The sequence below is a fragment of the Heteronotia binoei genome, chromosome 2 (genome assembly GCF_032191835.1).
Source record: "Heteronotia binoei isolate CCM8104 ecotype False Entrance Well chromosome 2, APGP_CSIRO_Hbin_v1, whole genome shotgun sequence".
NCBI classification, from domain to species: domain Eukaryota; kingdom Metazoa; phylum Chordata; class Lepidosauria; order Squamata; family Gekkonidae; genus Heteronotia; species Heteronotia binoei.
Window position 1 is genome coordinate 171,594,758 of NC_083224.1, and position 14,154 is coordinate 171,608,911.

At 43.2% G+C, this 14,154-nt stretch overlaps 1 protein-coding gene across 1 annotated transcript; it reads right to left on the reverse strand.

Annotated features, from left to right (window-relative positions):
* Positions 1–2,577: 2,577 nt before the first annotated feature.
* On the reverse strand, positions 2,578–13,926 carry SERPINC1 (serpin family C member 1). The gene is made up of 6 exons (XM_060232461.1): positions 13,532–13,926; positions 9,294–9,509; positions 7,345–7,482; positions 5,674–6,067; positions 3,796–3,860; positions 2,578–2,832 (listed from the first exon to the last, which is right to left on the reverse strand). Exons 1-6 carry the CDS (start codon positions 13,904–13,906, stop codon positions 2,659–2,661), a joined length of 1,362 nt encoding a protein of 453 aa, XP_060088444.1. The 5' UTR covers positions 13,907–13,926; the 3' UTR covers positions 2,578–2,658.
* Positions 13,927–14,154: the final 228 nt, after the last annotated feature.

Sequence of the window (14,154 nt, forward strand, 5' to 3'; positions counted from 1 at the left end):
ACATGAGTTAGGGTGCCACCATTTTGAATACCGTTGGTCATGCAAAGATGCGGCTGGAGTGACAGTGCCTTTAAGGGTCGGGTTTGCTATGGGTGCCAAACTGCTAGCTTGAATTTATGCCTTACAACCATGTTGGGCACATAGTTGTAAACCAAGATGGCAGCATAGATGGAATGTTGGGATTCCACATCATATCTACTGGACAGTATTCCCAGTGGTGGCACACATACTGTGGCCTGGCTTTGGTAAGATGGGAATTTGAGTAAAGTTCAGAATGGTCAGCAGTGAATCCACCTGCCTGATTTTATCCCACTGTGTATATTAAATATACAATTTTCCCTCTGTTCCAAAGGCATTCTACTCTTGATTCCTTTTAACAGGAAAATGCATACCCTGACGTACCCTTGAGAATTACTTCTCCATGAATCTGAAACTGATACAGATTTACATGGATTATTTTACTTTTTGACATTCTGCGGTTTCTTATTCTGCTCTTTCTTTTTGGTGATGTTGCATTGCTTTGTATTTGCAAAATAAATAAATGGCATTCATTCTTCACTTCCGGTGCAGGTGAAGTGGGATCCAACTGTTTGAAATTGCTCAACGGCAGAACTGCACAGTCAGTTTTGCATTAGCTTTTTCCAAAGCCCCAGGTCTCTGATTTATCCCTTTAGTCTCCCAGTAATCTCCAGGGTCATGAGAAGAGAAGGAAAAGGGAGGTGAGAAAGTGATGGCTTTCATGGGTAAGTTTTGGGAAATGGGGACAGGAGAAGAATAAACTGTAGCCGTGAAGAGAAAAGACTTGTACAAAACATATTTAAAAGCAATTTAACGAAGAAAGAAAGGAGAAAAGCTCTCACGTTGAACAGCTTTAAAAAAAAAAACAATGTGAATGAAAATTTAGCAACTTGGTTAGGAATCTCTGAGAAAATTCTATAAATGTATACTTGAAATTGTTTGTATTTTAAAGCAAATGCATTTTTCCTCTTTAACACTGTGTAAAAGAAACGTTATGCATGTGAGTGGTTTGAAAATTAAATGGTTTAATACTCAAAAAGACCCATGGAGCAGTGCCTTATTCCGTTGACTATTCCCTTATTAGAACTGTAGCTTCTTGGCTGTTTGACTCTGGTCCATACACACCGTCTCTCCCTCTGAACAGCTCATAAGGGCCATTCAGCAACGATTTTTCAGAGTACTGTTCTTCCATAATGAAGTGTTGGTCCTGCTATGGTAACCTTTCCCATGTGCCTGCACCACATTTCCCACCAAATCAAAGGCAACTCTGTGCCTAGGACTCCATACCAGGAAGATGGTAGAGCATCTTAGCAACAGTGGCTGGCTGGTGGGATTGCATTTGCCTTGATGGTGTACAAGTTACTGCAAGCCTCACCCTACTTGATTCTGCTTTTCAAAATAGAGAGCAACCCTCTGATTTTCACTGAAGCTTCTGTGGCAGAAGTGGTTCCAGAAATCATCAGGCCATAATCTTGACAGGGGCCACTTCTGAGAACTCAGCAGCTAAAGAACCCTCTAAGATTCACTTGCAAGAAAGCAGGACCAAACAAACTGAAAGAGATATTTCCTTAGGTAAACTTGTACATGGATGAGTCACGTATGGCTAATGCTGGCACACATTTTCATTTGCTGGAGTTTTAAAGATGAGTGCTATTGATGGCAAATTTCTGTTATTAGCCATACACTTAAAAAGCGGTGCTCCACGTTACTTCCTCAACTAGTGTCAACAGGATTTAAAGTCTGGGTCAGGGATAGCCAAACTGCAGCTTAGAAGCCACATATTTCACACATTGTGTGGCTTTTGAAGCCCTCATCAGCCAGCTTGGAAGAAGGCATTTCTCTCTTTAAAATCACTTTTCCAAGCCAGCTGGCAGCTTGGAGAATTCATTTAAAGGTAAAATTGCTTTCTTTTGACCTCCCCCTTCTATTTGCCTTCCTTCTTCCTTTGTGGCTCTCAAACATCTGACAGTTATGTGTTGCAGCTCTCAAGCATCTCATGGTTATTTTCTTACGTTAAGCAAGTTTGGCTACCCCTGGTCTAGGTTGTATTAACAACCTTATTCAAAAGGGGAGTGGTTTCTAAAGGGACCATGTGTTCTCCTCATTCTTCTGTACTAGAGATGGGTATGGCATAAGGGAAAAGAATCCCTGAACATTGTTTTGTTAATTTCTTTATAAACTCTCATCTTCCAGCTTAAGAGTAGGAGCTCTTTAGAAGGTTCCAGTAACAAGTTGCAAGTGTTTCTGCCTAAACTTAAATTGTTGGCACATCTGAATGTATTTTCTCTGAACAGCACATTCTTCCAAGATTCAAGCTTTCAAAGCGGTGAAATACTGGCAAGATAAGGATGGCACATGGGTCTGGAGGAAGACTTTCAGTGAATAAATTAAATAGCACAGGGGATTTCTTCATAGGTGAAGGCCCCTCATTTGGCTTTTGGAACATGACTGAAATTTGTAGAGATTTGGGAATATAACTAAGGTGACCAAGAAGAAAATATGGTTTTTATGGCAAGGGTGCCATTCCCCGTTTCTGAACATGTCACAATGGAAGAGTGATAGGGAAGATAGCATTTTATTAGCTACATGCCCAGGTGGAGATGAAGAAGAGGCAGGGCCACCAGAGAACAGCTAAGAAGTTTAAGAACAAGGGTTGGCTACTCTGCCCATGAAGAGGATGGCGTTGATGGCAACTTCCCTTATGAAGACTAGGAAAGGCCTGTTGGCTTTGAAGACTACCCTGGGTGCTGGAAATGAACGGCCCATCATCAGAACTGTAGTGGCAGCTGCTGCCTCACTGCCTTCCTCATTCACCTGCCAATCAGATGAAAGATGAACATGCATCAGGAACATGCATCAGGAACATGCATCAGTCTCACAATCAACACCATCAAAGTACACTGAGTGAGGTCTGGCTTCTTCCACAAGGTCCTTAATGGGAGAGTCTTACCTTATGCCAAGTAGTTACGGCATTGTTTTTCTTTCGATCTCCCTCCTAAAGATGAGTGAGCACTACTAACTGAATCATCCCTGTTTTTTTGGAAGGACTCAGGACAGGAAGTCTGAGAACTAACTTTCTCAGTTGTGCCCTACATGAATGAGGCTGCAGCCTGAATGCATGGATACTACGGGAGCGATGCTGTATCTGAACCCAACACTTCTGAGCCTTCCAATAGATGTCTATGATGGAAGGAGGGGCAAGCCTTCCTCTGAAACTAAGCTACCAGCAAATCCTGTTGACACAGCCTCAGCACCCTCCACATACACAGAATTGATAATTGAACCCTACAGACATTTTTAGCCAGACACACTGATATTACACTCTTTCTTTGGATAGAGATGTCTTCATGCTGTATGGCTGAGGCCAGTGTATAAATTTCCAAGGTAAGAGAGGATGGAGCTCACACTTACATAGAAACCACATCATCTGACTTACCGTGTCTTTCCAAACATGTGTACCAAACAATACCTAATTCTTAAAAGGTCTCCATTAAGACCTGATGTTTTACACAGATTCTAAAATGAACCCTCCAACAAAGTCCTGCTGGATACTTAGAGGGCCATCCTAAGTAGAGTTATATCTTTCTAAGTCAATAGAAGGGTGTAATTCTACTGAAGATGGCACTCTTAATATTTATCACTGGTGATATACTACCGAGACCTAGCATTAATGAGCTGAGCTTGCTTTCTTTGACTACTGAGGTTTTTTTAATCTAATTTTTGATGACCAAAACTTAAAGCAAGGGTAGAAAGGGAAAAAGTTCTAGCCTGACTTACCTCCAAGAAAGCTTTGTGGAAAGCATCAGATACGTAAAGATCGTCACGGCCACCAGAAACTATACCTGACAAAGAAGACAATGCAATCAAGTGGCTGTGAGAAAGCAAAATGATGCCGAAATGTATGATATAGCCATATACGATGTTTGTCAAATGCTCTTGGGGAGGGACTGAATCTGGAATGCCCCTTGGTCTACTGAAGTTCTTCATATGATGAAACAGTTGGGCAAACAGAGTGCATGTGGAGCAAAATATGAAGTAAATGAAACCAGACACACATAGGAACACATTATCATGCTTATTCTGTGGCAGCAGCAAACTGAGCTTGCTTCTCTGTCATAATTGCGTCTACACAATGCTGCCCAGCAGAGCTTTTCCAGGATATGAAAGGGATCTCATCTTAAGCTCTAGATTAGAGAATGCTGATCCAGAAAACATACAAGCCCATCATGTTTCCTTGGTGATGCATTTTGCAGATAAAATTGCTTGCATTCGGCAGCACTTAAGACACAACACTTGGATTGGTTCAATCTCAAGATATTATTGGAATGCAGTCTGGTTTTAGTTGTATAAATTGCTTTTATTTGGTGAGGCCGGATGAAGAGGACAAGGCACTTCAAAGTGTGTGTCCCATCACATCCATCCTTGATCCTGATAGCTAATAGTATCATGCTGAGCTGGTTTGATTGATTGGGTCCAGAAGGTAATAAATGCCTCTCAACAAGTGAGGGTAGTTCCAACCACTTTAAAAGAGGTGGTTGTGAGACCCCCTCCAAAAAAAAGGCACCCCTGGACCCAAACAACCTAAACAACTATTGCCCAGTGGCTAACATTCCACTCCTGGGCCAAGTACTCAAGCAGATAGTGGCTACACAGCTTCAGGCAATCCTTGAGGAGATGGATTAGGTAGACCCGTTTCATTCTGGATTCAGATTGGGTTGGAAATGGCTTTAGTTGCCCTGACTGATGACCTTTGTCAGAAATGTGGCAGGGGGAGTACATCTCTGCTGATTCTCCTGGACTTCTCAGTGGTATCCTTCTGAAGAGGCTGGTTGGGTTGGGAATGGAGGCCCCATGCTTTAGTGGTTCTCTTATTTTTTGACCAGCCAATTCCAGAAAGTGGTGCTAAGGAACTACTGTTCTGCCCTGTAGCATTTATGGTGATGGGCCCCTACAGGGTTCCATCTTGTCCCCCATGTTATTTAACACAAAACCACTGGGAGAGGTAGTCTAGAGATTTAGAGTGAGGTGTCACCACTATGCAGATGACACCCAGCTTTATGCCTCTTTGACTGCTAAGTTAGTGGTCATAAGCATCCATGGATGGACTTTACAGTGATCATCAATAAATATTGTGCCAGCCCCGACCTGGATAGCCCAGGCAAGCCTGATCTCATCAGATCTCAGAAGCTAAGCAGGGCTGACCCTGGCAAGTACTTGGATGGGTGACCTCCAAGGAATACTAGGACTGGGGCATGAGGTAGGCAATAAAAAGCTACCAGGGCCAGGAGTCAGAAGCAAGGCAATAAAAAATTACCTCTCTGAATGTGGAAGCCCAGGTAGAGATTACCAGAATATATATATATATATATATATATATATATATATATATATATATATATATATATATATATATATATATATATATATATATATATATATATATATATATATATATATATTTGGTGGAACACCCAATATCATGCTGGTTAACTTCAAAGGAACATAGGCATTCTCTGTCCAATAATTCTCTGTTTTAATTGTTTTATTGTCAGATTTTTAATTGTTCTATTATATTGTAATCCGCCCTGAGCCCATTATGGGAATGGGTGGACTATAAATCCGCAAAATAAAAAAAATAATAATAATAGGACTGACCTGGCAATCTGGCTGTTTCAGGGCTGAAGAGATCCTCCAGACCCATTTGGCGAAGTTTTTCCTTCAAGCTGAAGCTGTCCTCTACCCGGAAACGGGGCACATATACCGAGAGAGTGACCTCCTGGAGGGCATTCAGCCAGCCTTGCAAGCTGTCTGATGTCATCTCCCTCTCCACATCTACTAGAGGGGTGTCCTTAAAGGGCAGGATCAGCACCATAGTGATATCCTCTCCTTTGTACGGTAGCTCCAGCACTTGCACTTTGGAGCTTGGGATGGAGGCATAGCGGAATGCGGCTTCCTGGAACATTGAAGGCACAAAGCAAGCCTCGGCCGTGGCTCTGAAGAACTTCTCCAGTTTTGTGTTTTCAGGAAGGAACTGTGACTTCCAGAGGCCCTGTTATCAGTTAATCAAAAGGAAAGAAAATAACCAGCGCTATGCCAAGCAAGACAGCCATGTGGGCTAGAGCAGATGGGCTTTCTGATACTGGCTCTTTCTTGGTCTCTTGCTCTTTGATGTAATTGATCTTTAAATTATAAAAGGTTGCCGACCTAATTGCTTGGCTGAATTGTGCAAGGAAAAAGAAGAAAAGAGATTGGCTTTATACCCTGCCCTTCATTACCCAAAGGAGTCTCCACTGCTGGCCCTAGACTGTCTGGCACCTCAGGCAAGGCTAACTTCCGGTGCCCTGACCTCTGCACTCATTATATCACCAAATCACATGGGGGTGCCCAATTCAGTGCCCCCAGGAAGCCCTGGGCAATTCCCTAGTTTCCCTAGTGGCAGGGCTGGCCCTGAGTCCCAGAGTGGCTTACAATCTCCATTCCCTTCCTCTCCCCACAACAGACACCCTGGGAAATAGGTGGGGCTGAAAGAATTCTAACAGAAACTGCTCTTGAGAGGAACAGCTCTGAGAGAACTTGTGACTGACTCAAGGTCACATCAGCAGGTGCATGTGAAGGAGTAGGGAATCAAACCCGATTCTCCCAGGTAAGAGTCCACACATGTAACCACTATGCAAAACTGGCTCCGAAACGAAACTTCATCACTGGGCCTGGTTAAAGAGCAAGTCCCCCCACCACCACCTTTGGCATCTTCCTTCCATTCCCTGGTAGTCTATACTCATCCACCTCTCATCTACTGCACTCTCTCTCTATGGTTTGCAGCCCCAGTGCCAAGAGGAGAGTATGGGGGCAAAGACGACTTCTGTTATTTCCCATGTCCCATCAACCCATTTTATGGCCCAAGTTTAAAGAACACATGGACAGTCAGGTTTGGAAAGACTTTGAATAAATTGGCCACAACTTTATTGGTTACAGCTGTAAGAAGCCTTGGCACAGCCTGGGTAACCAGATCCTGGAACTCGCTGCCCCACCAGCAAGTCATTGATCTCCTGTCCACCCAAGCCCCCCAGCTGGGGGCTGTAAGGACCATGGGATGACAGGTTGCTGGATCCCCCAGGGATGATTGCCACTAAGTAGTCCCCCTTGTCATGTGAGCATGAGGGTAGCCGCTGGCAACCACTAAGCAGGGCCCACCCCTTGAATCCCTCAGCCCAGGATCCCCATAGTCCAGAAAATGGACACACAGTCCAGCCTTCCTGAGAATGGTCCCGGCCCTATGCTGATACCGCTACAAGAGCCAGGTCTTTCTGCATGGTTTATTCTCCATACCTTAAAGTAAATGGTATTGACAAGCACCAGAACAGTCAGATCATCAATGGCTCCTTCTGGGATCACATCTGTGATGCGCCTCTCTGTTTTATTCGCAATCCACTCATTAATGAGACTCCTGGACAGTTCTGGCTTTTCCTGAAAACACCAGCATAAAGAAAGGTAGTTTTTCACATGCCTCAATAAAAGAGCAAAAATCCAAATAAAGGAGTGATGTCCTCAAAACAGTAACAAGTCTTGCCACCTTGAATAAAGGGCCCTGAGGACTTATCTAATGTCTTCCACCTCAAATGTTGTCAAGAATGCAAGTCCCTCACACTTGCTCAGCAACTTTCGCCGGGGGGGGGAAAAAAACCCAGCTGGATTAATCCAGTCATTTTACTCTGGCACAAATAGCACACATGGATGTGCTATATGGTCCAGTAGTCAGACTTTTAGCATGGATTCTGGGCATACCATCTTATACCCATTTTGGCCTTGCCCCAGATTTAAAAAAAAGAAATAACAAAGCCCAGATCCTTGTGGATTCAGAGATAAAGGCATGAAAGTACAGGCAAGTCCGCTGAATTGTTTATTGAGTAATAAGCCAATTTCTGGATTCTGTAGCTCCTGAGGGCAATCTCATTGATGATGGACAGACATGGTACATCTGTCCCCAGATGCTGTAGTCTAGGAAGAAAATTTGAACAATCCTTGGAAGTTTAAAAAAAAAAGTGTCCTCAGATCCTTCCCCAATTATTTTGTCAAAGTTGCCAAGAGCTCGCACGTTAAATGATTTGCACAATATGCAAATACAGTGGAACAGTTTGGAAGATGGAAATGCAATAATCCTAACACATACTTTAGCATTCTGTGTCTGCATTTGCACTGTGTCTGCACTGGGCATACTGGGTATACACCATGTGCCACCGTATGAGCGTCTGCATCACGTTGACTGGTGTTATTTTTGCAATGTGTTTTGTACAACTGCATCCATGGGCTGGTTTCCCAGTGGCAAGTCATCATGCAGAAAAGCCAGACAGAACACAACACAGCCCAACTCTTTCCCCTTCTGTTTTGGGGCTTCCTAGTTCAACACATCCCCTAAACCAGCAGGGTGATGACATGCAGACAGAGAGCAAAGCACAAGATTTAATCACTCATACATTCAGGCATCAAAAATTTTGAGAAACTGACGGCTCTAGAACTAAATTACTGCTGCAGCCAAATCTAGAACCACAGAAATCCAGGATGAAGAAAGTGGGGTGACACTTGTAGGGTTGCCAACTCCAGGCTGAGAAATTCCTGGAGATTCAGGGGGTGGAGCCTAGAGAGGGCAGAGTTTGGGGAAAGACCCCAGCAGGGTATAGTGGCATACATTCCACCCTCCAAAACAGCCTTTTTTCCCTCAGGGGAACTGATATATGTAGTCTGGAAAGCAGTTGTAATTCCAGGAGATTTCCAGCTCCCACCTGAATGGAATTTTTTATTTCCATTCAGCTGTGTAGTAACACTTGCTATTGTTATCTTGGCTTATTCCAGAATGAGAGAGAAGATGTTGCAGAAGAACATTAACATTTGGTTGGTACTAGAGGCTGTTAACCCTGGAAGAAACATAGAAAGGATTACTCCCAAGGAAGTATATTGACGAAATTAGCCTACATCTGAGTGCTCATAGACTTTTTTTGTAATATGGGAATGTTAAAATTGGACCTCTGTTACAATATGAAGTATTAAAATATATGAAGGTTTTTAGATGGTTTTATTAAACTTTGTTAGCCAGCATATCACAGTAGTTGTTTAACTTTCATTGCTTGTCCCACCTGGAGGCTGGCAATCCCCAAGCAATGGTCTAACAAAAACTAGAGCCAAGAGAGCTTTCAGAAGATGGAGGGTACACACAAAAATTCATAACTGATAGAGTAGCAGGTGTCACTCTAACCCCTCACCTCAGTACACCTGTGACTTACCCTGAAGTTCAAAGGCCAGAGTTTTGCTCCATAAACCACCTCACTGATGTTCTGGTAGGTCTCATTGAAGATCAGGGATTTTTCTCCAAACAAGCGGTTAGCTGATACCAACTCTGAGGATTTGTTAGCTTTCTTATACAGGCGGCAGTTCAGTTTAGCAAAAAAGAAATGGATCTGGTCTGATGTCTTCTCTGAAATAGTGTCAAACTGGAAAACCTAGAGAAACAGAACTGTGAGCGAAGGAAATGGAGGCCAAGCCTGAAAGAAACATGAGATCTCTTTATGAATCTCAGGAATTCACATGGTATAGTAGCAACCCGCAACTATCATCTGACCAGACTTTAGTCATACTGGAATATAGAAAGGTGTCAGTGTGAATAAGCCAACATCCTGGATTCTATGGGATGGGGGAAGACAAAGCTAGTTTTATAACTGGGAGCTAAATCCATATGTGCAGAAAAGCTAGTTTAGCAGAGGACGGTATTTGCATATGGAAATAGGTTTCTAGGAACCTTGCACTGTAGCTCTGAGCAGAGTTTTACCCTGTGAGTTATACCTAGAAACGCACCCAGGAACACAGCAGTGAATCACAGCAGCTATATTCTGAAGACATTAAAATCCAACAAATCAAGGAGGAAGGGTGAAATCAGGTTTTGACGGGTGAGAGAGAAGGGCTACTGCAACAGGAGTGTGAAGTAAACATTTGAGGGAGATATCAGATCTTTGGTTAATATTCCTTGTTGAGGGAACCAGAATTGTTCTGAGGTGTTACAGTCAGCCAACAGGGTGTGGCTAGGCCTGGTGTATAACTTAGCTTCCGACATGGGTCATATGTTATAAACTCACCTGAAATAGTGTTTTCCTAAGGCACATGTGTAAAACCTAACATCCCACAACTCCTAGTTCATTGTTAATACAGGGGTGTCAAACATGCAGTACAAGGGCCGAATCAGGCCCCCGGAGGGCTCCTATCAGGCCCCCAAGCAACTGGCTGTCATCTGCTTCCTTCCAACTGGCTGTCATCTGCTTCCTTGCAAGGCTTGCTCAATTGCACAGGAGCTACAGAGCAAAACTTCTATTTTCTCAATTTGCTGAGGCTCCTCCCTTGGGGAAGAAGGGCGAGGAGGCAGAGTTTGCTTTGCCAGACTCTTTCAATCTCACAGCAGAGCTACTGAACCAAGCCTCTCTTCCTTCTATTGGCTGAGGCTCCCCCCCAGTCCCCTGGGGAAGGAAGGAAAGAGCCAGAGCTTCCTTTGCCCAGTTTCCTGGATCATATGGGAGAAATACAAAGAAAGCAGTTGTAAGACCAATCAGTACTAACATTTTAAGCATGTTTTAAGTTTTTTAAAAATATATATTTGTGTTTGTCTGTGTTCTTTATAAAATTTATATCTCTGCTACCTAATCTTAAATAGATATACACATGGCCCAGCCCAACATGGCTCAACCCAACCTGACATGGTCTGGCCCAACAAGGTCTCATTTATGTCAGATCCAGCCCTCATAACAAATGAGTTCGACACCCCTGAATGTTAATATTTACCTGAGTTGTGTGTCTTGCTGAAATAAACTTTGTTCTTGTTAGCTTTTAAAAGCAAACCATCTTGTACCTGTCAGTTTACCTCAGTTATCAATCCAGTCTTGTGTAGGTTATAATCAGGCCTACATCCAGTCCCTCAAACAGTTTGCTTCATTTAATTTCCCACTGGAAACCCTAGTACAACGGGGGAGGTGGGAAATTGTGTTGGGGTGGAGGGAAAATTCCTGTGGGAGGGTGATTAGCCCTCAGGAAATCTGTCACACACAAGCCTAAGGACATAATGTTGCTTAGGACTACACAGGTAGAAAATAAGCTCAGTACATTTGAAGCCCCAAAGCACTTTTGTTTAAGAGAATAATTAAGGCATAGAAATTGTAAATAAGCCACATCTTATACTCTGCATCTTGTAAGCAGTCAACAAATTGAGGAAAATTAGTTAAGATTTACACTAAGGAATTCAACTCCCTACACCCACTTTGATTTTTCAGCAAAGTATTAGGCTCAGGGAATCCTCGAAGATGAAATTCAGCAGCTGCAGCTTTCTCAAACACTAGCTACCAACACAACTAGTGAATTTCTGCCTGGCACATCTGTACAAGACACATTGGTTTCATTATTAGATCCCCTCCAGGTGAAATAAACACCCAGGAAGAAAGTCAATACATACTCCAATAATGTTACATCTACAAGTTATTAATTTTGTCCAGACATGTTGATAAAGGGCATGCTGCTTCCCCTCCATAGCATTAAATGATAATGTTGACAGAAATCCAACCCATAAGGCATCCAAAATCAACAGCTACAGGTGTATTAAATGAATTGCACCCTGGTTCATCTACAATGCTGTCCCATCAGATTTGGTAGAGTACAAGTCTAAATACTTCAGTCAGTCACAGCAGTAGCTGGGGAATCATACATCTACCACAGATTTTCGCCCTGTTTCCTTGCTCCTAAATAATATTTTTTCTAACAGTGAAACAGAACATCAATAGAGTTTGTCCAACCTCTTCTTACATAGGCATACAATTATTATTAATACACTGTGTATTTTACGTATGTATGTTTAATCATGCAAGAATACATATTAATGACTACTGCTAACTAGCTAGCTGTAGATAATTTCTGAACACAAAAAGCGCAGGAATATATTTAGGTGTTTAAATATAAGAATATTATCTCACTGCCACAGGAGGTGGTGGCAGGCAGCTACAAGCATAGACGGCTTCAAGAGGGGACTGGATAAACGTATGGAGCAGAGGTCCATCAGTGGCTATTAGCTACAAGGTATAGATGGAACTCTGTATTGGCAAGTGATATTCTGTATTCTTGGTACTTTGGGGAGGGCAACAGTTGAAGGGCTTCTAGTGTCCTGCCCCACTCCTAAACTGTGTGGCACAGAATGTTGGACTGGATGGGCCATTGGCCTGATCCAACATGGCTTCTCTTATGTTCTTATATTCCAACATACAATGAATGAGGTAGGACATAAACAAAGAATGGCTTGTTTTGCAGAGCTATGAAGGTCTGCAAAATTAGGTTTGCCAGTTGTTATTGTTTTGTCTAGATACTCCAGAAATATCACTATATTCCATACCCATGAGAAAACTAGGGTCTTGAGAGGGGGCTTGCAATTTTCAAGTTGAGATAGTGTTGGAAGGGACCTCCAGGGTCATCTAGCCCAACCCCCTGCACAATGCAGAACGTTCACAAATACCTCCACACACTCCAATTACCCCTGCTCCATGCCCAGAAGATGGCAAAAAACAAAAACCTCCAGGATCCCTGGCCAAATTGGCCTGGAGATTTTAACTTATATATACTTTTTTTGCCATTCAATTCACAGCTGATTGATAATCACTCTATGGGGTTTTCAAGGCAAGAGATATTCAGAAGTGTTTTGCTGTTGCCTGCCTCCCCCTCAGGACCCTGGTATTCCTTGGTGGTCTCCCATCCAAATACTAGCTAGGGCTAGGGGTGGAATTCTAGCAGAAGCTCCTTTGCATATTAGGCCACACACCCCTGATGTAGCCAATCCTCCAAGAGCTTACAAGACTCTTTTTTGTAAGCTCTTGGAGGATTGGCTACATCAGGGGTGTGTGGTCTAATATGCAAAGGAGCTCCTGTTAGAATTCCAGCCCTGGCCAGGACTATCCCCGCTTAGCTTCTGAGATCTGAGGAGAGTGAACTAGTTTGGGCTATGTCTGTCTGTCCATCTATCTACCTCCCTCCCTCCCCATCCATCCATCCCCACACACACATATACCAGGAGAGAAAATAAATCATATCTGGGGCTTGACATCACACTTTCTCATATGACTGATCATTGCAAAATTTGTTTTCTAATGTCAGACAAAGACACATATGTGGCAAATAAGCTGACATTATCTGCAGTGACAGCACAAAACATAAGAGATAAATTTGTACAGTCAAATGCTGTTCCCTGTCCCGTGGAGTACGTTGGTTTGCATGATCAGTTGTTGCAAAGAAGCCTGGGAGGTTTACACAGAGCTGTGCAGAATAAAGTGCTTTTGCCATAATCAGTAGTTCTAAACAAAGAAACTGAATAGACACAGACCAAATTCCATATAGAATCAGAGAAGATGTATACGTGTGCCTATAGTCAGCCTTATATAATCTTCCAACAGGATATCTTTGCTTAGACTTAAGCATAAAGGACTCATTCCTACCCTTGCGTTACCTTCATGAGTTGCTCCAGTGTACTTCCACAGGCCCCGAGCTTAGTCATGGCAAAGGCTGTGGAGATGCTGAGAGGAGACATAAAGATGTTCTCATTGTCATTCTTTGAGTCTGCCAAGCGCTTGTAGAAGAGAGTGGCAAAGCGAGAATTGGCCTTGGAAAGCTCCCAGACACGGGGGTTGGTAAAGTCAGGGATTTTCTCATTCTCAGGCCTTTCACCCGCACCTTCTTGGGGTTTCTTGTCTGGGTTACGGTAGATACATATTGGGTTGACTGGGATATCTCGGGGCTTAGCAGTGCAGATATCGTCCACTAAGTGGTGCTGGGGAGCTACAGCAGACCACGTGCAGACCACCAGAAACAACAGCAGATGCATCTTCCTGGAATCAGATGGGGGGCGGGGGAAGGTGGGAGGGGAAAGTCATAAGAGAAGATGCAGCTTTCTTGCACACAAAAAATTATTTATAAATTATACAGTCAGACCAGGCTAATTAAATGCATCTTAATAAGTACATGGAGAAGTCTCTGTTAGCCACTAGTTCTCCTGGTAGGTGAAAGAGGCAGGATTGGTTACTAGGTCCTTCCTGGTTGCTGGTGGGAGGTATGGCGGGGGGGAGGGGGGAG